We start from the raw sequence: 23229 nt of genomic DNA, 5'->3' as shown, positions 1-23229 counted from the left end.
TAAACAGCAGCTGAGCCTTGCTATGACAGAGTTCTCTGACCCCATCTAGTGACTGTTTGTGGAACTGCAACATATTTTCTGTTAGTCCCACGTCAGTCTGTCGTTGAAGACTAACTGAGTACAGATGTTCTCACATTCGGGTCCTTGCTGGTTACCGTCCAATCCCTGGGAGCCAACATTGTATTGTAACTCACCTATAGCATTAAATGGGCTTGTATGAGGTACTCGTTCATAGTCAGTGTATTATCCACAGTAGATGGCGGTTAGCACGCCCACAGTTTGGAGAATCAGTCAGATATACTAGCACAGACTAGCCAATGTACTGCTGTGGACGTGGGCAGCAGCAAAATGTTGTTTAGCCACCAATGCTGTTACTCCTGTCTGTTTCTTCAAACTGGGGGTGTGCCGGCCGCCATCAACTGTAGTTAATACACTGACTATGGATACATATATCACACAAACCCACTTCAAAACATCCAATTTATCCGCACAATAAAAACAAATAAATGGTTTAAAACACACCATAGAGGTGTTGTAAGCAGGTATAAAGCCTTTTTAAAGGGTTAGCATTTTTAACTGCCCCTATAAAGGATTCATACCTGTGGTATAAACAGTATATTCTTCACAACACAGTGTAATATAATTGCGATCATGTATAATTATGTGTCTGTAAACAGTTTTTAGCCTGATGTTCAAGTGAAGTGTTACCAATATGCCTGTTCATCCTTTTAAGAAATGTACTTAATGTATTATCTCTTTCTCCCTGAACCCTTTCTTTCTATCTTTCACATGTCCTTCTTCTTCTTCTTCTTCTCTCTCTCTCTCTCTCTCTCTCTCTCTCTCTCTCTCTCTCTCTCTCTCTCTCTCTCTCTCTCTCTCTCTCTCTCCTCTTTCATCCCTCCATCCCTCTCTCTCCCCAGTCCAGATGACAGCAGGACCCCAGCCCTGGCTCAAACATGGCCAACGCTGACGTGGAACACAAGATGCGCTGAGGAAGAGGATGAGGGGGTAGTGGAAGGAGGAGGAGAAGAAAACCAGGGCTGGCTGTTTCACCATTATTTACTAACAAGGTTTATATGATTGTTTCCACACACCAAACATTTTGCCGTATTTAAATGTAGAAGAAAACACACTTTGTGAATTGATCGAATTGAAAGTGAACCAAGACCCAAAATTAGAAGGATTAACAGGAGTAAGGACAAAAAGTAGTTGGATATATTTAAATACAGAGGAAGGAATATGAGAAGCTGAATAAGCATTATATTTCGAATGTGACGCAGGGTTTAGGTTGGTTCTTGAGTCAATTGAGTGTTTCAGATATATAAAGTAGAGATCAAATCATTCAAAGACTTCTATATTTCTTCGATAGATTCAAGTACCAAAAGTATATATTCTATTAATACAATTGTAAGGGAGTATATATGCCATTTATGACAGGAGGAGAAGGAAAGACAGAAGAAGAGAAAAAGAGAGATTAGTTTGACTCCGGGTCACGGTCAGGGTTTATTGGTCAGGATTACCAGAAAAGCATGCATCAAAGGAGCAGTGTTGAAAAAGAAAAGCATCGTGTCCAGTGTTGTGCAACACTTTACATTTGTGAAGATTAAATTCAAAGATGAACATGCATTTTTGTTAACCCCAACTATACCTAGCTCACTTCCTGAAACCTGCTGTTTTCTTAGACCAAAGTTCACTTTGCTGGAAAGGGAGGAAGGGATGAAAGAAGAAACTGACAGGTGGGAGGAGAGCATCCAGGGAGAATTATGCCAGATTGTGGAGTTAAGAAGTGTTTGCTATACTATAATATTAATGATCTCTTTAAAGCATCACCATGGTGAGATGCCCATGACTATAGAATCACGGGTTATGTAGCAACAACCTTTTAGGCCAATTCCTACTTTCCGCACGCGTGTCTGCGGCGGTCCGCGATGGTCTTCATGACGCAATTGTCGGCATCAGCCGTGTCTGCAGCCCAACATTTGTGACCATGCGGACTGTGCGCTTAGCAAGCGCGCCGATGTGCATGCTCCTGCTTCGTTCCACACTCCAGTCCAGTTGGTGGCGTATGCACCTCTTGCTGGTTTGCCAAGAAGGAGAAAATTAATGTTCGTTTTGAAAAGAGGTTATGTGAGGAGATTCACCGTTGCGGCTGTTACCCAAATAAATATAATTTGTCTTTAAAGTAATACAGAGACAGCTAAAATGACGTTGAACTCCTGGCAAACAACGTAACGACACTGTCACCAACTGAAACAGAGTGTGGATTGGGAAATGCGGATGTGTGAAACCCCATACCGACTCTTAATTGAAGTATGAATGGAACCGCGTGCACAGCCGCGCGACTGCAGCTGTCCACGGACGTGCAACGCGGAAAGTATGTATGAGCATTCAGGCAGACAGTTAACAAAGAAAACTGCTCCAAACTCTGCTATCTTTGGCTCTGGAAGCAATCGGAAATGATAGGATGTTTTTATGGGGTGGGGGGGAAACGTCCTTTGTCTTCTGAGAGGTTTTGCACTATAGAATACAATCAGACTTGTCCTCAACAGGGATTTTCTTTAAATGCATGACACCAAACACAGGCCGATTCTCTCTATTGTTCCCCATGCAGCCTATTATCATGAGAGCTCTCTCTTTACAGCGCTTTGATAAGGATTAACTGGGTGATTTAAGGTTATGTCGTTGTGAAGCCAAATGTACGTGTGCTCTTGCCAAGGACCTGGACAGTAGCATGCTCGACAAAGCACAAAAGCATCGTGTTTTTATTTGACCAGGATGTGTCCCCCGATGGACATGTGATCCGGGGTTGACTGAGGCAAAAATGAACTCCAACCTTGTACATGGTGATTCATGTTGGCCCCTTTCATTACAGTTAAGTGTATTAGTTTTGCAGTGCCACAGTCATCATGACTGTCTAGTGAAAACCATGTACCTCTGAAAAAATGAAGAATTAAGTGTTGCTTTATGGGTTGATACCCCGTAAGCCAAATAAACTGTTTAAAAAGCCATTGGGATTTCTGAAAAATGCAAAGCTGACAACAGGGCTTTTTTTCTTAGCTCATGAAAAGTTGACGTTTTGGAAGTACGGGGTTCTCACTAGACAGCAATGATAAGTAACTTACTACTATAACATGCTACTTTTTAAATGGATATCAGTAAAGGTACAACCTCTTCAAAAACACACCATACACATCAGTTGCATGTGACACTTGTCACTTCTATAGAGAAATTGGATCGCAATCAACATTAATAATTTATCGGCTCAGTTTGTAGACTGTCTAGTCTATGGTACCAATCCAATGTAGAATCCATCTATTGATCCATCAATCGCCCAGATATCCCTCATCATTAAAGGACTGTAAACGCTTAAATGCAGTCGAAATACTATTCCCTGTCCTGTTACAGCACTAGTGTAATGAAATGGTATGTTATCTTATCGTTTTGTTTGCGTGAAAGTCATGATGTTTACTTTTTATATTACTTCTCACCTCCGTATATGTATTCATTTTTGTTCATCTTTAAGCTTTGTTACGAACTAGTAGTAGCGGCGGTAGGCGATTTTATGTGGAGTCTCTAGAAATTTGGGAGTTTTAAGAACTTTTGTTGCTTTAGTTTCTCATTGTTTTATGTTTTCCTTTTATGAATGTTATTTTTATTGTTTGTGGGTTAAATACATAGAATGTGGATTGACTCAACCCCTGTTATTTTTATATTGTGCAACTAGCAGCTCATTTCCTTTTCTAGTGTGTTTTACATTTAGTGCACTCAACGGTTTTATTGTAATTATTATAACCAAGACAAAAAAATTTTTGTTTATTCATGCTTTTCTTTTTTCTCAGCCTGACTTATTAAGACATTTAATGAGCTTTACATGAATTTAGAAAACTGGTGATTTTTTTATTTTATCCATTGATATCGTGTTTGTAACATTTTACAAGAAGTTTTACAATAAAGACACGTTGTTCAAAATAATAATAAAATAAAAAAGTTACTTAAAAGCTCAAAAAACGTGATACACTTGATGACAGGAGCCCAGCCCGACTGGCTCATCATTTTAAAAGACCTCAAGATGCAAAAGAGCTAAAAGGAACGGTTTAAGCTGCAAAGTTAACAAATGTGTCAAGTTTCCTACAGCTTCATTAACAAAAACAAACCAGGTCAAATCATCAAGCTTAGGCTACAACAAAAACCAATGCATTACAGGGAGGACTTAATGCAGAGGACCTGAGGTCGATTTGACTGAGTTTTATATTGTTATGTTAAAGAGTCCAGCAGATGAGACACAGTAGTGAAGTGGCATTTAAGACTTTGAATGAGGAGGTGTGCAGGTGGAGGGACAGACGAAAGCATTAGAACATGTGGGAGCATGTGGAGCAGTTGGTGAAAGCTGTCATAGATTGGCTGTTATGTTTCTAGGATCTCAGTTACTCTTCACTTGCATTCAGTGCGGAAAAGGTTCCCCAACATTATTTTAGGAGGTTATAGGTATCTTTGACTCCGACAGAGCATTGGGTATGAACTAATACATTGAGAGGTGAGATGTAGGGGGACAGTCAGAGACAGTACAGTTTGAGATGGGCTCTGTAAATCCTGATGTCTGTAGTACAACTGGCCAATCGAGCTGTTTCGCCGATAAATTTCAGAAATAACGCCATCCGTGGGTTCAAACATATCTTTATGGTTTTAAACAGTATAAGAAACATTAGTGAGGGAGTGATAATAAAAGACATAATTTCTAGGTTGTCGCACATTATAACACTGTCTCACCAGTTCCCCATTACACCCACCCAATTTGTAATTTTACCATTTTAACACCTTAGTTGACACTTCATCCCTCAATTTTCTTAATGCAGGCATTAAGGCAACAAAATAAACCACAAACATTTTCTTTCTTATTTTGTTTATTACTTACTTTGTATTTGTTTAAGTTATTTATACTTTGGTTTTTTTTAGAGATCCAAAGAAGAACTCTTTGATATTTAGTAGCTTGTACACACTCACCAAGTTTCTCCTCCCTGCGTGTGAGGTCTTTCCCTCTGTTTTAGCGTTGAGCTTGTCCTGTCAGAGTAATCTGAAATATGAGATTTTCAATTCAAAATGTTGGATTTATTTCATAATAAACATGTATAAATTTGTGCATTTGTTTCTGTTCTTGGCACCGAAAAAGCTACTTCACTGTAATTAAAGACCCCCCACAGCTCCAACCACACAGGTGTTTTCACTTTGTCTGATTAGACTCGAACTGATGGGTGTGGTGACGTCCTTCACTTTGTGATTTGCTATGTTTCTCGCGTGTGTGTGAAGCAACTTAGAATGTTATTACTACATGGAGTTTAGTGACATCACAATTATCATCATCATCATCATCATCATCATCATCATCATCATCATCATCATCATCAACATCATCATCATAGCTCTGAACCTTCTTCAAAAAGAGTTATTAAGTTAAAACACCCCTGTGCCGTGGTGGAAAGTAACTAGGTACATTAACTCAACTTAAGTACGAATTTGAGGTACTTGTACTTTACTTGAGTTTTTCTATTTTCTGCTACGTTGTACTTCTACTCCATTACATCTCAGAGGTCAATATTGTACGTTTTACTACATTTAGTTACTTTGCAGATTCATAATAACAATACAAAATGCAATAAATAAAGAAATTATGATATTATCATATAAATACTATTTTATTGGAGGAAATTCACAAGCTATCCAGCAGTACGCAAAGTAATATATAAAGAATATATAAATTAATTAAAGTCAGCTCCTCCTGAGTGATGAATAGGAAGACACTGCAACATAGGTACCTTCAGAAGAAGGATGCGGTATGATGAAATAGCAGAACTGATGAAAGGTTGACTGACCAAGTCTCTATCCAGCTGCAGATGACTTCACAAGTGAAGACGACCTCCAGCATATTACTTATTGTGTGTCAAACATGACATTAAGACTGACTTGTTGAGCCTGCTGTTATCTTTGCATGTTGTATAAAACACTTTATGGGTGATAACTGTTTCATCATGGTTTCGTTGTCATTTATTATCAGTTCTTAACTTTCTTCGTATACCACCACTAGATATGGCATGCACATTTGTTTCTCCTTGGGGGTGCCTGTCGTCATTTCTTTGGAGTATATATATTTTGTATCTTTGCATGTATGAGTCTGGAGTTATAGGATTGACATTTGTATACTTAGATTGCATCATAGATATGTAGGCTATACGCTACTAACTTTGGGAAAACGTAGTTATGTTTTAATATCTAAGTGAATTTAAATGTGTATTAACTTTCTGACATTTGAGGGAAACATTTTAGTGTGTGGTTCTTTTATGTGTGATTATGGACACGCCTCCAACACAGTTTTGGATTATCAAGCAATCATGGACTGTGTTGGGATTTGGTATGAGCAAATTTGGTTATTAACAAATATTAATGATAATATTAATAATAATAATAATAATAATTATCATTGATATTTGTTCATAACCTTGTTTGCTTGCTGTGTGAGGTATAGTACTGTTGTCAAATATTCACAATGTTAAGAACTTGATATTTCTGCTAGCCTTTTAACTTAATCCTACGCACTTCAGCATTAGAATATTATGTATTCAATGTTATTTAGTCAAGCTGTCAAAAGTTGCTGTTAATTTAAGCGCTCCTTTAATTAAGACACAGTATGCTACATGTTCCAGCCTGAGTCAACGTTAAGAAACAATCTTCTAGCTGTTACTGTCCTGCAGTGGTGGGCCGTCAGGGCCAGCAAGTCCTTCTCTGCTGGCCTAAACATCATCAGAATATACATTTAATTTTAATATATTTTTCCACAAATATGTATTAAATTATTCCCCATAGTCTATTCTCTTCATTTCATAGCTTTCCTCTTGGTTGTGCTGCTTCCAGCCTCAGATCGAGATTTGGAGGTCTGGCCTTTATGTTAGAGCTTTTATCCAATCATATTTCAGCCATAATGTGTTGCCAGGGTCCAAGAAATCTGCCCTGAGGCCTTCAGAATCAACAGTGCGGGCGCCTGTCGCTTAAAGTGAACGGAGACAAAACTGTGGCGTTAACCAATCAAATTTCGAGTTGGGGACACCGGGGCCAGCTAGCAGGCGTACGATAACGTCAGCACGTGCACGTCTTTTGATTGGATACGCACTATTGAGAGGCAGAGCTATGCAGAGCTAGCAAACGTTGAACAAGCTAATTTGTGTAGATTTCTACAAGCTGGATTTTTTCAACCCACAATGGCTGAAGGCCTAGGTGTGAAATGCACGGCCCGCCACTGCTGTCCTGTATCTCAGTTAATGCATGATGTCATTTTTGTAGCCAAATTTACTCATATAAACCTGCGTTCGCCTTTACTGGCCACAATATGTTGTGCTCACTAGAGCCACTAGATGGTCCCATAGCTACCCCCTCCACAGAAAGCTACTCCAAATAGTTTAGGCCACCACTGTGTTTGGTTAATATAGTGCATTGTCCAAGCTACACTACAAGGTGCCTGCCAACACAACACCATCGCCAACCACATTGCTTTGCCTTAAGAAGGAATTTGATTCCCTAAAAGCGTGAAATGCTTTTATCCTCTATGAAGTTCAGACAGCTAACAGTTTTCCCCGCCACCTTGAAGTGATTAAGTTTATAGCTAAAGACATTGACCATTTTGACCCAGACAACTTCAATTACCATATTGACGATTATGTTATGGAATTAAATCTCAATATAATTGGCTTGCCACTGCAACCCCAAAGGAGAAGTTAAATTTGTGTGGAAGACCAGCTCTAAAGCTGTCTATAAGTGTATACACACACAGCCTCTCTGTATCAGAAGTGACTACAAAGCTCAGTCAAACACTGATAGAAATGTTCTGTTCTACAGCAGACAAGGCCACAGCAAATGACGCATCAAGGTAACCTCTCACTGCATTAGATAAAGAAAATGACACAGAATGTTTGAGTTAATGTGTTTTACACAATACTATAATTATTGTTGTTATTGAGAGGTTAGAAACTTGAATGGACTGAAGAATTAACTTGTTTTTGAGGACCTGAGAACCTGCTTGTCCTTTGATTTTCCTTAGGATCTGTGGCAGAATCTCGCAAGTTTATATCATGGTAAAAAAAAGAAAAGAAAACAATAAAATCCCATGAACCATGTCATAACTCCCTCTCAGATCTATTTTACATTGCTGTGAAAACTTTATTTATTCAAATTACTGGCTATTGTTTTTCTTTGACACAATCCTCCCAATTGAAGATTTTATTGTAAATAAAACCATACTGATTAATATAATAATTATTTTTTATACTTACTAATTCCTTCTGATTGTCATTATAATGCATGTTGAGCTCCTGCCCCTCATTGTAGTACCTCATTATTATATACCCCTATTTTTTGTTTTATATACATGAAATGTGAAATAGGATGACATTATGTGATAATATTTTGGACTGAGATGGATGCAAACTGCAATTTAACAAGTTTGTCGAGGCACACAAACTTGGGAGAAAGCAGGTCAACAGAATATGCCACATAGAAGTGGTATACATATTTTGAAAGCTGGGAACCTGAAGATTAATTGAGATGCAGCTCAGGTCTGCATTTAGTCATGAATCTGTAATAACCATTGGGTTTTGGTACATATTAACATTTGAGAGTTTCGTGTATAAGGGTGAGCTAAGCAATGCCAGCATCCTAGAATTTCCTGCACCTTAATTAGATAATTTATCAGGCCTATTACAGACTTTCATTCACATAAAATATCATGTGTGCGTTGCATTAGAGGAATGGGCCCTTCAGTGAAGAGTGAGGTGGCTCTTAAAAGAGCCGTTGTGGTTTGTGGAGCAGCAGCAGTTTAAGCCCTCTCTCCGCGGATGCGGCGGGCCAGCTGGATGTCCTTGGGCATGATGGTGACCCTCTTGGCGTGGATGGCGCACAGGTTGGTGTCCTCGAACAGGCCGACCAGGTAAGCCTCGCTGGACTCCTGCAGAGCCATGACAGCGGAGCTCTGGAAGCGCAGGTCGGTCTTGAAGTCCTGAGCGATTTCTCTCACCAGGCGCTGGAAGGGCAGCTTGCGGATCAGCAGCTCCGTGGATTTCTGGTAGCGACGGATCTCTCTCAGAGCCACGGTACCGGGCCTGTAACGGTGAGGCTTCTTCACGCCGCCGGTGGCCGGGGCGCTCTTACGGGCAGCCTTGGTGGCCAGCTGCTTCCTGGGGGCTTTGCCTCCGGTGGATTTACGGGCTGTCTGCTTGGTTCTTGCCATGACTTCTTCTTTCTCTGAGCAGGAGAAATATGTAGCTCAACAAAGAGATACGCGGCTCTTAAACTGTGGGCCCGGCTGTGACATGGTGACGCTGCTTCAGACCTCCGGCTCCTGATTGGTGAGGGGCTCCTCGGAGCTCAGCACCGCCTAGAGGAGCGGCCCACCGCCCGGATCTCCGCTGCTCATTGGCGGGAAAACTTTGAAAATGTGCCGCCAAAATCCAGAGTGTTCCGCCCTCTGCTGCTCTGCTGGAAGCCTCTTTTCTGGTTGGTCTGTGCACCGTCCCGCGCCCCGCGGACATATAAAGGAGGGCTTCTGGTGCTGAGGAAACACTTGTTTGTGTACCAACTTAGAAAGCACATACGAAAATGAGTGGAAGAGGCAAAACCGGAGGAAAGGCCAGAGCGAAGGCAAAGACCCGCTCCTCCCGTGCCGGGCTCCAGTTCCCTGTCGGCCGTGTCCACAGACATCTGAGGAAGGGTAACTATGCCAAGCGTGTCGGAGCCGGAGCCCCCGTCTACCTGGCGGCTGTGCTGGAGTACCTGACCGCTGAGATCCTGGAGCTGGCTGGAAACGCTGCCCGCGACAACAAGAAGACCCGTATCATCCCCCGTCACCTGCAGCTGGCTGTCCGCAACGACGAGGAGCTCAACAAGCTGCTGGGAGGAGTGACCATCGCTCAGGGCGGCGTGCTGCCCAACATCCAGGCTGTCCTGCTGCCCAAGAAGACCGAGAAGGTCGCCAAGAAGTAAATCTGGAGACTCGCTGACTGCTGGAAACCAGAAACAAAAAGGCTCTTTTAAGAGCCACACACTCCTGATAAAGCGCTCCGATTCTTATCAATGCAGCCACGAGACAATCATGAACATGTCATTAGTTTGTTCATAGTCTCACCATCAATAGTGATATAATACAGTTTATAGTTTTAAAAACAATTAACAATACTTAGTCATTAGTAGGAAAGTGTTACAGTCAAACACGACATTATGGGCCAAAGTGTAACAACTCTGAAAAATAAGTCAAGTGTATATTTTCTTCTGCTGGTATGTGTCCTCTTTGACAGTAAAAGCATGTAATGACTCTGATCTAATGAACACTCACTCAGTTGCTACTTTATTAGGTACAGAGCTGTTCCTAAGATTTGTCAACCTTTATTGATGTAGAGTTGACGAAATATTAGAAGCACTCAGAAGTTACAGTATGCATCAACAAGTTATATATCACACAGACCAAGGATATCAACCTGTGGGTCAACATCAATTTATAGAAAACTCTTGCACTGCTCTGTCAGTCAAAGAGGTTTGAATTGATTAAAAGGGATTAATCTCGTCTAATGATGAGCATACAAGAGCCAGTTTCCCAAATACGTTATTAACATGATTTTCAAGGACCAGATAGTCTTGAGACCGAGTGCGGTGTGAAGTTGATGTACAAATGTTTTATACCAGGTAGGTTAACAAGAAGGGCATCATAAATAAATAAAATGTGGTGCCGTTCTCTTCTCACCGACACCGAACCTTCAATAAACTGATGCTTTTGAAAGACTTCCCAGTTATGAATCTAATGACGGACTGAATGGAGAGGTTTATTAACTTCATATAAACCAGAGTAAGCAAATAATCAGTCATCTGCTTGTGAGCATTCAGTGAATACCAGTGGTGGAAAGTACCAGAACATTTCAGGTGTCTGTTGTTACTTCACTTGATCATTTCCATTTTCTGCTACTTTATAGTTTTACTCCACCACATTTCAGAGGCAAATATTCTACCTTTTTTTTATTTGATAACTTCAGTTACTTTGCAGATTCAGATTCAAACCTTTTTTTCAACACATCAATTCTGATGTTTGATTACAGATTAAGATAAAACTTTGAGTCACAAGCTACCCAGGAGATAAAATATATAAAGGGCAGAATTTCACCTCTGCTACTGGGTCAACACAATCTAAATTCATCAATCATCAAAACCATCAGTTATTAAAAAAAACACCAACTATATTATCTTATCCTGTTTATATTATAGTTGTAGTAGTTTGTCATGTCATGTTATTGTATTCTCCATTTAGAGTAATGTATTCTTTATATTGTGTATTGTATTCTGAAGCTATATCTCTCTCTTCTAGTGTTGATATATTTACTGTGTATCAACACATATATTACTATCTGTACACTGTACACTGTATGTTACTGTTTGACTCCTGTGTAAGTCAGTCATTCTCTCAGTCACTTCATTAGACCAGACTACTGAAGCTCTGAGAGCCGGTCTAAATAACATCTTGTAATCTTCACGTGTGCCTTAGATATCTGTGTTTACTGAGGCACTGGGGGCTGTATGTCCCGTGTAATGTTACGTTTTGATAGTTTGTATGTTGAGGTGCGTGCAGCGACTCGGATACGGCAGGCAAATATCCCAGCACCGGGAGTAACAGCGTGCTAATGGGTCTAACCTGTGTAACAGCAGCAACAGAACATTTGACGACCCAAAAGGGAGTCAGCTGAATCAGTGCTAGCTGATAACAAAATATCTGTCAGTCTACGAGCCGCTGTACTGCCGGCAGAGCAGCCTCCAGAAGCAGCAGGCGAGGGTACGAGTCGTTTTCTCATTTTTTGCCGCTTTGGATTTAATCAAAACAAACTATCAAAGCGTGCAGGGATCATATAAAACAATATGTTGATTTATGTTTCCGGCATAAAAACAAATATAAAGTGCATAAAAAAACGCTGAATTAGTGGGAGCCCTGAGCTTGTGTCTCTGCAACGAGCCGGTCCAATATTGATCGTATGCATGTTACGTCAAGCTTATTTCCAAACCCGGAATTCAGCCATGTTGGATGGTATATACAATCAAGACGGCGGCCGTTCACGTGTGAGTTGCTGCAGCGCTTCGTAATTATTTTTGTATTTAAACATCTAAGATTGAAAGAAAATGCCAACCTTGTGCGCAGTGTATAATTGTGGTCATAACGCTACTCGTGACCCAGAGAAACGATTCTTTAGATTTCCTACAATCATCAAAAACAACGATCCACAAAAGAGGGATGAATTGCTGTCTACCGAACGCCTTAAGGTGTGGTTTAGCAACATAACTCGTAAGGATTTAACAGAAGAAAAAGCACAATTCACCCGTGTGTGTGTGTGGCGTCCACTTTATATCGGGTAAGAGTTCATGCTAAAGCTATGTTTACGTTTACGTTAGCGAGGATAACATCGGCGCTCTTCTCACTACCACGGCTTGAGCGGTGTATATCGAGATCTTTGAGAGTGATTCACACGGGCATTGGACAAGCACCCTGTCATCTTTCAGTGGTTTGGTAAGAAGACTACCAACCCACCCAGAAACAAAGAAATTATAAGCATCTAAGCTCTTGTATGCCTTCATTTGTGCGTTGGTTGCCCACGACGTTTGTAACACAAGGTAGTTCACAATATCCGGATATTCAATCGGCGGTAATGAATCTAAATCCTCAATATAATCAGACGGCTTTAGCGTGTATAGGTCAAGGTCGCAAATTTGGACTTTTTCTCTGAATCTTGCCTTTGCAGAGGACTCCAGAGAGTCAAAATACTTCGAAGAAATCGGAGTTGTATTGTTGTTGTTGTTCACTTTAGAGGCCATTTTTGATTTGTATATCATCCAACATGGCGTCGCACACATACGTTACACAGTTTTGTCACGTGATTGCACACGAAGAATTGGGATATAAACTCTTCACCAATAGAAAAAGGTTTCTTCTGTTAGCAATACAGTTAGTCACTAAGTATGACGCTCTCAGTGCAATCGCATGTGTTGATGTGGTGACCATCAGTAATTGTTTATGTCCTTCTTGTTCATAGTTTTTTTCTTTCAAAAAACTCCAAGTGCTTGTCTTTTAACGCCGGGTGCCGGCGAAGCCATTATGAAGGCTTCGTTGCCTCATGTGCGAGCCTGTATAATATGCAGAGCGGCACATGAGAATCACCTGTAGCGATAAACACGTATTTTAAGTAGGACTCCTGATATTGTCTTTTAAATGTCTCCTCATTGGGTCTTTTCCCTTTTCCAAAAAAGCTCTTTAAAGATGTTTGTTTTCCACTCATTGTTTTGTGGGCTTATATATTTTAAGTAACGTATCACGTGACAGACGAGTGTCTTCACACGTGTCAAGAGACACAGACGCACAGACAGATGTATCCGGTGATTTTTCTAAATAAAACCTTTCAAAATAAAATGTTTTTTTATTCAATCTTTCTGTGTGGCCCAATACCAAATGACCCACGGACCGGTACCAGTCCGCGGACCGGTGGTTGGGACCACTGATGTAGACAAGCTCTAAGTCTGCCCGAGTCAGGCAGCTGTCTGAGGGCAGACTGGAGCTACACAGACTCACTATCGCCTCCTAACTGTGTATCAACTCCAAGAATGACATCTGCTCACAGGAATAGTTATTTGTTTAGCGCATGCTCAGTCCCGCTCAGAAGACAACCAACCCCGTGCGAGCAACAGCACAGTCACATTAGCATCGAGTGAATATAAATAGACCGCTCTGTGCTCCGGGACATCTCATCCGACTCAGAACAAAGATCCACTGCTCATCATGCCGGACGTCACCGTGAAAGCGCCCAAGAAGGGCTCAAAGAAAGCCGTCTCTAAGACCGCCACCAAGACTGGCAAGAAGAGGAGAAAGTCCAGGAAGGAGAGCTACGCCATCTACGTGTACAAGGTGATGAAGCAGGTCCACCCCGACACCGGCATCTCCTCCAAGGCCATGGGTATCATGAACTGCTTCGTGAGCGACATCTTCGAGCGCATCGCCGGTGAGGCCTCCCGTCTGGCTCACTACAACAAGCGCTCCACCATCACTTCCAGGGAGATCCAGACCGCTGTCCGCCTGCTGCTGCCCGGGGAGCTGGCGAAGCACGCCGTGTCTGAGGGCACCAAGGCCGTGACCAAGTACACCAGCTCCAAGTAAACTGCTGTGAAGTCAACTACTCAAAGGCTCTTTTAAGAGCCACCCACTACATCTGGAGACTTGTCCTGTCAGTTAAACTATTTATTATAGAAAGTGTATAAAAGTCAAATCCTGTCACTTCAATAACTACACATGTAGAACAGAAAACGATCAGTTTATTTTAATGTAACCTGCTGTTTTCGTGCTTTCCCATCTGTAAATACCACGTGTGCAACCAGGTTGTTGGCTTACGGCCATACCACCCTGAACATGTCTGATCTCGAAAGCTAAGCAGGGTCGGGACGGGTCAGTACTTGTTTTGGAGAGCGCCTGGGAATACCCGGTGCTGTAAACTTCATTCTTTCATCAGCAGTGGGCGCTGCTGCCTCTTCAGTGGCGACACAGCTGACAACAGTTTGCTATTCAACAAAGACCTGCTGAAATACACAAGTAAATAAAACTGCCTACACTCTACTCACTTTTTTTCTTTTAAATTAAGATTTTGATTCCTCTTTTTTTTTTTTTTTTATATTGTGTAATCTTTGAAGTTGGACACTCCTGAAGACCTCAGGCCAGTTTATTTAGATGCTATTATATGGATATATATGTTTTGATTATTATTATAAATTACTTTGTAGCTCTCTGGAGAAATAAATGGCAGGTCAACTACGTGTTTATATTTACAGTGGAAATCACTTATATGGATCAGTTTTAGGCTATAGCCTAATTATAATTTGAAACATATTAAACTATATTTTATATATAGTACCATTATATTTGAGTGTATAGTTATGTGCAGTACAGTAATTTAAATGTGTGTATGATAGTAATTAGCAGATTCATTTAATTTATTTACATATTAAAATATACAAATCACAATTAAATTGTAATGGTACAAAGGTCAGTAATTGCTCATAGTATAAAATAATTACTATAAATATTTTGAATAATGGTTGTGTACTTTTCCTTTAGCCTACTAATATAAATATATCCTAATGTAATGACTGTAAGAATAAACAGGAAAAGGCTCTTTCAGGATGATGTGGTGGCTCTTAAAAGAGCATTTAGTGGGAGCTGTAGTTCAGACTGATGACAGCTCACTTCTTCTTGGGTGCTGCTTTCTTCGCTTTGGGTTTGACGACCCTCTTCGCTGGGGCCTTTTTCACCACCTTCTTGGGGCTCTTTGCAACCTTCTTGACGACCTTCTTCGGGCTCTTGACGACCTTCTTGGGGCTCTTGGCTACTTTCTTGGCTGTTACGGGTTTCTTCGCCTTCTTCGGAGACTTCTTTGCTGCTGCCGCGGGCTTTTTGACCGCTACAGCTTTCTTGGCTGCGGGCTTCTTGGCTGCAGGAGCGACTTTCTTGACCGGCTTCGTAGCCTTAGTGTCGGCAGCATTCTTGTTCATCTTGAAGGAGCCGGAAGCCCCGGTCCCCTTGATCTGGACCAGAGTACCCTTCTCGACCAGTCTGACTGTTGAAGAGCCCGGAGCAGGAGGCTGCACTTAAACACACCATGAGAGCCGTGGAGACTCAGCCGGCTCGCTGCTCCTCTGTGCAGTCTGAAAGCCGGGCCACTTGTGTTTTCTCTGCACTGGTAAAAGCCTTAAAACTAAATGTAGGAGAAGTGCTGAAGGCTGACAGCGAAGGGACCGACAGCGGACTTGTGTCTCTTCATGTTGAAGTCACGAGGAGCTCTGATGCTCTCTGCATTTTGTTTGTAGAGCCTCCAAACCTCACATATTCACCGCCGTGGTCAGCACTGCTCAGCGGCTTTTCACACTCATTTCTCTCCTAAAATGATTTAAAATGCATCAGAGCTTCATCAAAAGCTGTTTTCCAACTGGCCCACGTGTTTGTTCAGGGACGTGTAAAAACAACCTTCTGCTGTTGATGAATTTGTAATAAAGGGAAGTTTTCTGGTAGCAGCAAACACACTGATGATGGCCGAGGCTCATGGTGCAGTTTAGCCAGACTTCCTATCAGAGCTGTGAACATGTCCTCTGCTGAGGACGACTTTTAATATAAATAGTGAATAATTATACGAATAATGATTGTTGGGTTTTGAGGCCCAAAGGGCGCTGAGATAGTCTTTCAATTGAATCCAGTAAACTTCTAGTTGATCAAGATACTTATTCATTTAAAGTGATGATGACAGCAATGTCAAAAAATACCCTCAGCCGAGGACACTTTCACACACCAAGTCCACAGTCCGAATCAATAAAGAGCCAGTTAGCTGTCTGTTGGTACAAGTGAAAGTGGTACAAAAACATCATAAACATTTTGCTATATTCTCTACAGAAGGGTGTCGTCGTCCCTCATTGGTCCATGTTGGCGCGGTTATGCCCCTTGGTGGGCCGTCTTGTATGTGGCGAGATGGAGGTGGACCTGAAACTCTTTGAAGAGAACCTACAGTGCTTCACATTCATAACTAACTAGTGCTCATTATACATTTGTGCAGAAATACATGTTGTGCAATAATACATTTTGATTGAGGTGGACAAGTGCATGTGATAATCATTAAATGTGACACAATACATAATACATTTTGATTGAGGTGTACGAGTACATGTGATAATCATTAAATGTGACAATACAATCAGGAGTTTATTTACTTCTCATGATCAAACACACTGACAGATACATGTCACCTGTCTGAGAAGCACAGTTAGAGGCTTTAACCCTCGTATTGTGTTCGTTTCTCCCCCCTTACTTTGGTGTTCCCGGTCAAATTTAACCAGTCTGTTTTAACAGCTCTTACATCAACACAAAAAACATTAATCATCACCAAATTTGATGTAACACCCTTTTAAACTGTAAACAATGTCTCAGACTACTGGTTTACATGAATAACTGCAGTAAATATATAAAGAATATACACGGAAAATTTTATTTTTGTAATGTAATTAACATTTATTGTAAAAACAATAAACAAAACAGACACCAAAATTCACAGAACATCAGAACATCAAAAAGAATACTTTAGTTAGTTTAGCTTACATTGTATCTTTGTTACACATGCTATGTAACAGAAAATACACCTTTTAGTTCAACCATAATAAGATATTGAATAAATTACTTAATTATATTTGATATCATTCATATATATTTCATTCAAGAAAAATTGTGAGATTATATGATTGAAAACATGTGTGATCTTAAACTTTTAGCAGAATCTTGTTTTCAGTTTATTCTAATCCGGCACAAAGGTTTTATACTCATTACTTTAAAAGTGTGTTGGTAGATGATTCCATCCTGGAATGTGAAGTAAGAACACATCACATCTAGGGGCGGTTTCACAGTCAAGGTTTAAACCTAATCCCAGACTAAAATGCCCGTTTAGGCTGTTCTCTAAGCGACCTGTACAGACTCATCATAGTCACTCATAATCCTGTATTTAGTTTGTTCTGGATTAAACTAAACTGGTTGCAAGGGGGAGGATTAGAGCTACTCTAGGACTAAATTGAATCTTAAATTAATTCTTCAAGGAGGCATGTTTAATTAACCTCTGTTTAAATCCAACTGTTTGTGAGGCAGCATGGACTTTTATGGGCAGCATTTAATCCATTAAATTACTATGATAAAATAACTTTTCGAGACCGCTTTAGAATGTACAAAGAAAATGCATTGCAAATAATATCTCTACATGAGCCTCGCCTTTCCTCCTTGTCTCAAAGAGGAAGGCCTTTACCCAGTTTTTGGCAACTGGTCACTTCCCAGGAGTGATTGGGCTGCATAGATGGATGTCATGTTCCCATCACGTGTCCATCAACTCCTGATGCTGAGGAGTACAGGAACTGTAAGAACTGGTTTTCCATCAATGGCCAGGGTGTATGCAATCCTAATTTAGAGTTTCATTTCATTTTTTGCTCATGAAATTCTCTGGCTAACTTTTCATGCATGGTCATTTTGTTCTCTGCTGAAAGGTGGTGGCATCATCTTCTCAGGGACGCTACAGCAGATGTGGATGGCACACACTCACTGTGCCCTGGCTCTCCAAGCCTGTTTAGATTCCTTTCCTCTGGGAATAGAACACCATTAGAAACACAAATATAACCATATGATCCACAGCCATACTCTTATAATATCAAATACCTATGTAAATGTATATACAGTAGTATTATGTTCACTGGTGTGTGTGTGCGCGCCACTGTGCTTTACAGATCAGCAACATGAAAGCTGTGGGAAAAGATAGACTGACAGGGGACTATAATTACCTGACAATGTAACCTGGAGAGGCGTGATTGGGAGGAAGGGCCTCCCTGATCTAAACCCGAACGGTCGTTTGTTGTTGGACTTCTGTGCTAGTCATGGAATGGCCATAACAAACACCATGTTCGAACATAAGGATGCTCATAAGTGCACGTGGTACCAGAGCACCCTAGGCCAAAGGTCAATGATCGATTTCGTAATCGTATCATCTGATCTGAGGCCGCATGTTTTGGACACTCGGGTGAAGAGAGGGGCGGAGCTGTCGACTGATCACCATCTGGTGGTGAGTTGGATCAAGGGGTGGGGGAAGACTCTGGACAGACCTGGTAAACCCAAACGGGTAGTGCGGGTGAACTGGGAACGTCTGGAGGAAGCCCCTGTTCTGGGGATCTTTAACTCACACCTCCGGCGGAGCTTTTCAGCCATCCCTGTGGAGGTTGGGGGCATTGAACCTGAGTGGGCGATGTTCGAAACCTCTATTGCTGAAGCTGCGGTGATGAGCTGTGGTCTCAAGGTCTTAGGTGCCTCAAGGGGCGGTAACCCTCGAACACCGTGGTGGACCCCGGTGGTCAGGGAAGCCGTCCGACTGAAGAAGGAGTCCTTCCGGGTTATGTTATCCGGGAGGACTCCGGAAACAGTTGCAGGGTATCGAAGGACTAGAAGGGCGGCAGCTTCTGCCGTGTCAGAGGCAAAGCAGCGGGTGTGGGAGAAGTTCGGAGAAGCTATGGAGAAGGACTTTCGGTCGGCACCAAGGTGCTTCTGGAAAACCATCCGGCACCTCAGGAGGGGGAAGCGAGGAACCATCCAAGCTGTGTACAGCAAGGGTGGGACCCTGCTGACTTCAACTGAGAAGGTTATCGGCCGCTGGAAGGAGCACTTTGAGGAACTCCTGAATCCGACTAACACGCCCTCTATGGTTGAGGCAGAGCTGGAAGCTGATGGGGGATCATCGTCAATTTCCCTGATGGAAGTCACTGAGGTAGTCAAACAACTCCACAGTGGCAAAGCCGCAGGGGTTGATGAGATCCGTCCAGAAATGCTGAAGGCTTTGGGTGTTGAGGGGCTGTCTTGCTTGACACGCCTCGTCAACATTGCGTGGAAGTCTGGGACAGTGCCTAGGGGTTGGCAGACCGGGGTGGTGGTTCCCCTATTTAAAAAGGGGAACCAGAGAGTGTGTGCCAACTACAGGGGTATCACACTTCTCAGCCTCCCTGGTAAAGTCTACTCCAAGGTACTGGAAAGGAGGGTTCGGCCGGTAATCGAACCTCTGATTGAAGAGGAACAATGCGGATTCCGTCCTGGTCGTGGAACAACAGACCAACTCTTTACTCTTGCAAGGATCCTGGAGGGGGCCTGGGAGTACGCCCATCCGGTCTACATGTGTTTTGTGGATCTGGAGAAGGCGTATGACCGGGTCCCCCGGGTGATACTGTGGGAGGTGCTGCGGGAGTATGGGGTGAGGGGGTCACTTTTGAGGGCCATCCAATCCCTGTACGCCCAAAGCGAGAGTTGTGTCCAGATACAGCAAGTCGGACTCGTTTCCCGTGAATGTTGGCCTCCGACAGGGCTGCGCTTTATCACCAATCCTGTTCGGGATTTTCATGGATAGGATATCGAGGCGTAGTCGTGGAGGAGAGGGGTTGCAGTTCGGTGACCTGAGGATCTCATCGCTGCTCTTTGCAGATGATGTGGTCCTTATGGCATCATCGGTCTGTGACCTTCAACAGTCACTGGATCGGTTCGCAGCCGAGTGTGCAGCGGTTGGGATGAGGATCAGCACCTCCAAATCTGAGGCCATGGCTCTCAGCAGGAAACCGGTGGATTGCCTACTCCGGGTAGGGAATGAGCCATTACCCCAAGTGAAGGAGTTCAAGTACCTCGGGGTCTTGTTCGCGAGTGATGGGACAATGGAGCGAGAGATTGGCCGGAGAATCGGAGCAGCGGGGGCGGTATTACAGTCACTTTACCGCACCGTTGTGACGAAAAGAGAGCTGAGCCAGAAGGCAAAGCTCTCAATATACCGGTCGATCTTCGTTCCTACCCTCACCTATGGTCATGAAGGCTGGGTCATGACCGAAAGAACGAGATCACGGGTACAAGCGGCCGAAATAGGTTTTCTCAGACGGGTGGCTGGCGTCTCCCTTAGAGATAGGGTGAGAAGCTCAGCCATCTGTGAGAGATTCGGAGTAGAGCCGCTGCTCCTTTACGTTGAAAGGAGCCAGTTGAGGTGGTTCGGGCATCTAGTAAGGATGCCACCTGGGCGCCTCCCTAGGGAGGTGTTCCAGGCACGTCCAGCTGGGAGGAGACCCCGGGGAAGACCCAGGACTCGGTGGAGAGATTATATCTCCTCACTGGCCTGGGAACGCCTCAGGATCCCCCAGTCAGAGCTGGAGGATGTGGCCCGGAGAAGGGAAGATTGGGGTTCCTTACTGGAGCTGCTGCCCCCGCAACCCGATCCCGGATAAGCGGTGGACGATGGATGGATGTAACCAATTCACTTTCTGTGGTGTATTTACCTTTTGTGCTCAGGTCTTCATCTGAACTTTCTACATGGTCATCATCTGGTATACCACCCAGAGGTTGCTGGTGCTCTTTAATTCCAGACAGCAAGTCACTGAATTAATCGGTGTTTGTTTCTGGTGGTCCTCCACCAGTCTTAAATCACTCTTCTGGCCTCTGCGTTCAAGCTTTTTAAAGCCAGTTTAAGGTTCTTCCACAGAGTCTATAAAGGCATACAATTCGTCGTTCGTTGTAGTCGTTCTGGATAAGAGTGTCTGCTAAATGACCTGTAATGTATATAGTCAATGTTTTAGGAAGAAAACATACATGTGTAAACTTTACAGTATTATGACTTATCTATTGCATAAATCCCAATGAGACATGCAGCTGATGATGATGTCAGAAACAACATGAAAGATGAATCACAGCTCTCTACAGGAGAAGGCTGTGAAGAGCTCAGAGGACAAGTGCTGAATGGGTTATACAATGATGTGCAGCAGAGGGAGCTCTTTAGCCAAATACGATATGAGGCTTCAAGGTGCCACATCACCAGAGTGGAGTCTGAGTGCAGGTCTGGAAGGGATAGGGGAGAAAATTTTAACTTTCCATTTTACATAATTCAGTGTGGCTCGTTGGTCTAGGGGTATGATTCTCGCTTAGGGTGCGAGAGGTCCGGGTTCAAATCCCGGACGAGCCCAAACTTTTCCCTGTGGGATTCAAAAGTGCCAGGATTTACATGACTCTTCCTGTTTCAGTTTAAACACTAGTCATCAGTGCCAAATGGGTCTTAATACGTTTTTAAAAACACACTTGATTAATGAGGTTGTGACATCACTTGACCAAACACAAAGATGTGAAAGCAGCCATACCACATTTAAAATTAAATTAGCTAGATGTATAGCCTCAAGTTACTACATCACCTTACAATGTACTACTTCATATATATAAACAATACTCCGAATAGCCGAAAAGCACGTTACCAGGGCGATAAAATGTAGTGTAGCTGTAGCGTTTGCAAAATACTGAATTTTAAATGGTGACCAACCCATTACACTACTAATTTACAGGGAAGAGGATTAGCACCACGTGTGAAAAATGCTTTTCAATTCTGAGTTTAAAGTCAGAGATTAAAGTCAGAATTCTGAATTGGTCCTGTAGGAAATGCAAAACACTTCATTGTTGCAGTTAAGTGTTTCATGCTGATCTAATTGTGTTGTCACCCAACATGTTCATGCAAAGAATAAAGGGGAGTTTTACCTCCGGAACCTTGGATTGACTAAACTAGGATGATTACTTTTACTAACTCTCCTCCAGTGGCTATTGTGATCTAAAAGTAAAAATAATAGCACACAATTTAAAAACTCCATTATTCATGGACCAATGGAGTGTGGACTTGTACTTTGAGAGGTACCAAATCAAATCAAATGTATTTATTTATATAGCCCAATATCACAAATTACACATTTGTCTCAGTGTGCTTTACAGACTGTACAGGATACGACACCCTCTGTCCTTAGACCCTCGCATCGCACAAGGAAAAACTTCCTAAAAGAAACCCCATAATTAAAGGGGGAAAAATGGAAGAAACCTCAGGGAGAGCAACTGAGGAGGGATCCCTCTCCCAGGACGGACAGACGTGCAATGTGTACAGGATAAACAACATAGTACAAATTCAACATTTGACAGAAATTATGTTGTGATCAAAAAAGAGAAACTATGGATGAATCCAGGAAAATGTCAAAAAGGCTTCCCGGTGTCCAGCAGGACCAGGTCAGCAGGGGCAGCAGGCGCAGCCATGATTCCTGATCCTGACGTAAACTTTATCAGTGGCAACCTGCCACATGAGAGACACAGAAACTCCAGTGATAATGCCCCAGATGATGAGTTAGTAACATACATTTACATAAATGCATACAGATAGAGAGGGAGGGGAGGAGAGGAAGAGAAGGAAGAGAGCAGGGAGGTGTCCCCCGGCAGTCTAAGCCTATAGCAGCATAACTAGGGGCTGATCCAAGGCAAACCTGAGCCAGCCCTAACTATAAGCTTTATCAAAAAGGAAAGTATTTAGCCTTAGTCTTGTAGTTCAGTAACAGGACTTCAAAAGTTATTAAAAAATGGTCTGATAAAAGAGGATTATGTGGACACACTGATAAGCCTTCAATTTCAACACCATATCCCAGAACAAGGTCCAGAGTGTGGTTTAAACAGTGAGTTGGTTCATGTACATTCTGACTGAACCCAATTGAATCTAATATTGAGATAAATGCATTATTAAGGCTGTCACTATCAACATCCACATGAATATTAAAGTCACCTACAATAATTAC

The 23229-nt window shown here is 42.4% G+C and overlaps 5 protein-coding genes and 1 non-coding gene across 9 annotated transcripts in view; 4 read left to right on the top strand and 2 right to left on the bottom strand.

Annotated features, from left to right (window-relative positions):
* The window catches only part of cbfb (core-binding factor subunit beta), a 38629-nt gene extending 33492 nt beyond the window's left edge, over positions 1-5137 (top strand). For 2 of the 4 annotated variants that reach the window (XM_029433306.1, XM_029433307.1), the window contains one exon: positions 926-5137. In XM_029433306.1, the coding sequence (XP_029289166.1) occupies positions 926-970 (45 nt within the window). In that variant the 3' untranslated portion in view covers positions 971-5137. Of the gene's footprint in view, positions 1-920 lie in introns of all 4 variants that reach the window. The other 2 variants (XM_029433308.1, XM_029433309.1) reach the window with 2 other exon arrangements.
* A 3648-nt stretch (positions 5138-8785) lies between these two features.
* LOC115009356 (histone H3) lies at positions 8786-9283 on the bottom strand. Its single transcript, XM_029433312.1, has one exon. The coding sequence runs from the start codon at positions 9266-9268 to the stop codon at positions 8858-8860; it is 411 nt and encodes a 136-aa protein (XP_029289172.1). The 5' UTR covers positions 9269-9283; the 3' UTR covers positions 8786-8857.
* Positions 9284-9636: 353 nt separating this feature from the next.
* Positions 9637-10085, top strand: LOC115009362 (histone H2A-like). The gene has a single exon (XM_029433318.1). It carries the CDS (start codon positions 9637-9639, stop codon positions 10018-10020), a length of 384 nt encoding a protein of 127 aa, XP_029289178.1. The 3' UTR covers positions 10021-10085.
* A 3736-nt stretch (positions 10086-13821) lies between these two features.
* On the top strand, positions 13822-14683 carry LOC115009364 (histone H2B-like). Its single transcript, XM_029433321.1, has one exon. The coding sequence runs from the start codon at positions 13841-13843 to the stop codon at positions 14213-14215; it is 375 nt and encodes a 124-aa protein (XP_029289181.1). The 5' UTR covers positions 13822-13840; the 3' UTR covers positions 14216-14683.
* A 608-nt stretch (positions 14684-15291) lies between these two features.
* On the bottom strand, positions 15292-15869 carry LOC115009323 (histone H1-like). The gene is made up of 2 exons (XM_029433247.1): positions 15834-15869; positions 15292-15690 (listed from the first exon to the last, which is right to left on the bottom strand). The coding sequence occupies exons 1-2, from the start codon at positions 15867-15869 to the stop codon at positions 15292-15294; spliced, it is 435 nt and encodes a 144-aa protein (XP_029289107.1).
* A 5659-nt stretch (positions 15870-21528) lies between these two features.
* trnap-agg (transfer RNA proline (anticodon AGG)) lies at positions 21529-21599 on the top strand. Its single transcript has one exon. It is a non-coding gene; the product is annotated as a tRNA-Pro (tRNA).
* The last annotated feature ends 1630 nt before the right edge of the window (positions 21600-23229 follow it).

This window comes from Cottoperca gobio, chromosome 6 (genome assembly GCF_900634415.1).
Source record: "Cottoperca gobio chromosome 6, fCotGob3.1, whole genome shotgun sequence".
Taxonomy (NCBI): domain Eukaryota; kingdom Metazoa; phylum Chordata; class Actinopteri; order Perciformes; family Bovichtidae; genus Cottoperca; species Cottoperca gobio.
Note: the sequence above shows the minus strand (reverse complement) of the source record. Positions and strands in the feature narration are given on the sequence as shown.

Bases quoted from the DNA above. Each gene is read 5' to 3' on its own strand.
- LOC115009356 (XM_029433312.1), bottom strand. From the start codon at position 9,268: ATGGCAAGAACCAAGCAGACAGCCCGTAAATCCACCGGAGGCAAAGCC.
- LOC115009364 (XM_029433321.1), top strand. From the start codon at position 13,841: ATGCCGGACGTCACCGTGAAAGCGCCCAAGAAGGGCTCAAAGAAAGCC.
- LOC115009362 (XM_029433318.1), top strand. From the start codon at position 9,637: ATGAGTGGAAGAGGCAAAACCGGAGGAAAGGCCAGAGCGAAGGCAAAG.
- LOC115009323 (XM_029433247.1), bottom strand. From the start codon at position 15,869: ATGAAGAGACACAAGTCCGCTGTCGGTCCCTTCGCT. The intron at 15,691-15,833 runs GTCAGCCTTCAG...GTTTAAGTGCAG, and splicing joins CCGCTGTCGGTCCCTTCGCT to CCTCCTGCTCCGGGCTCTTC.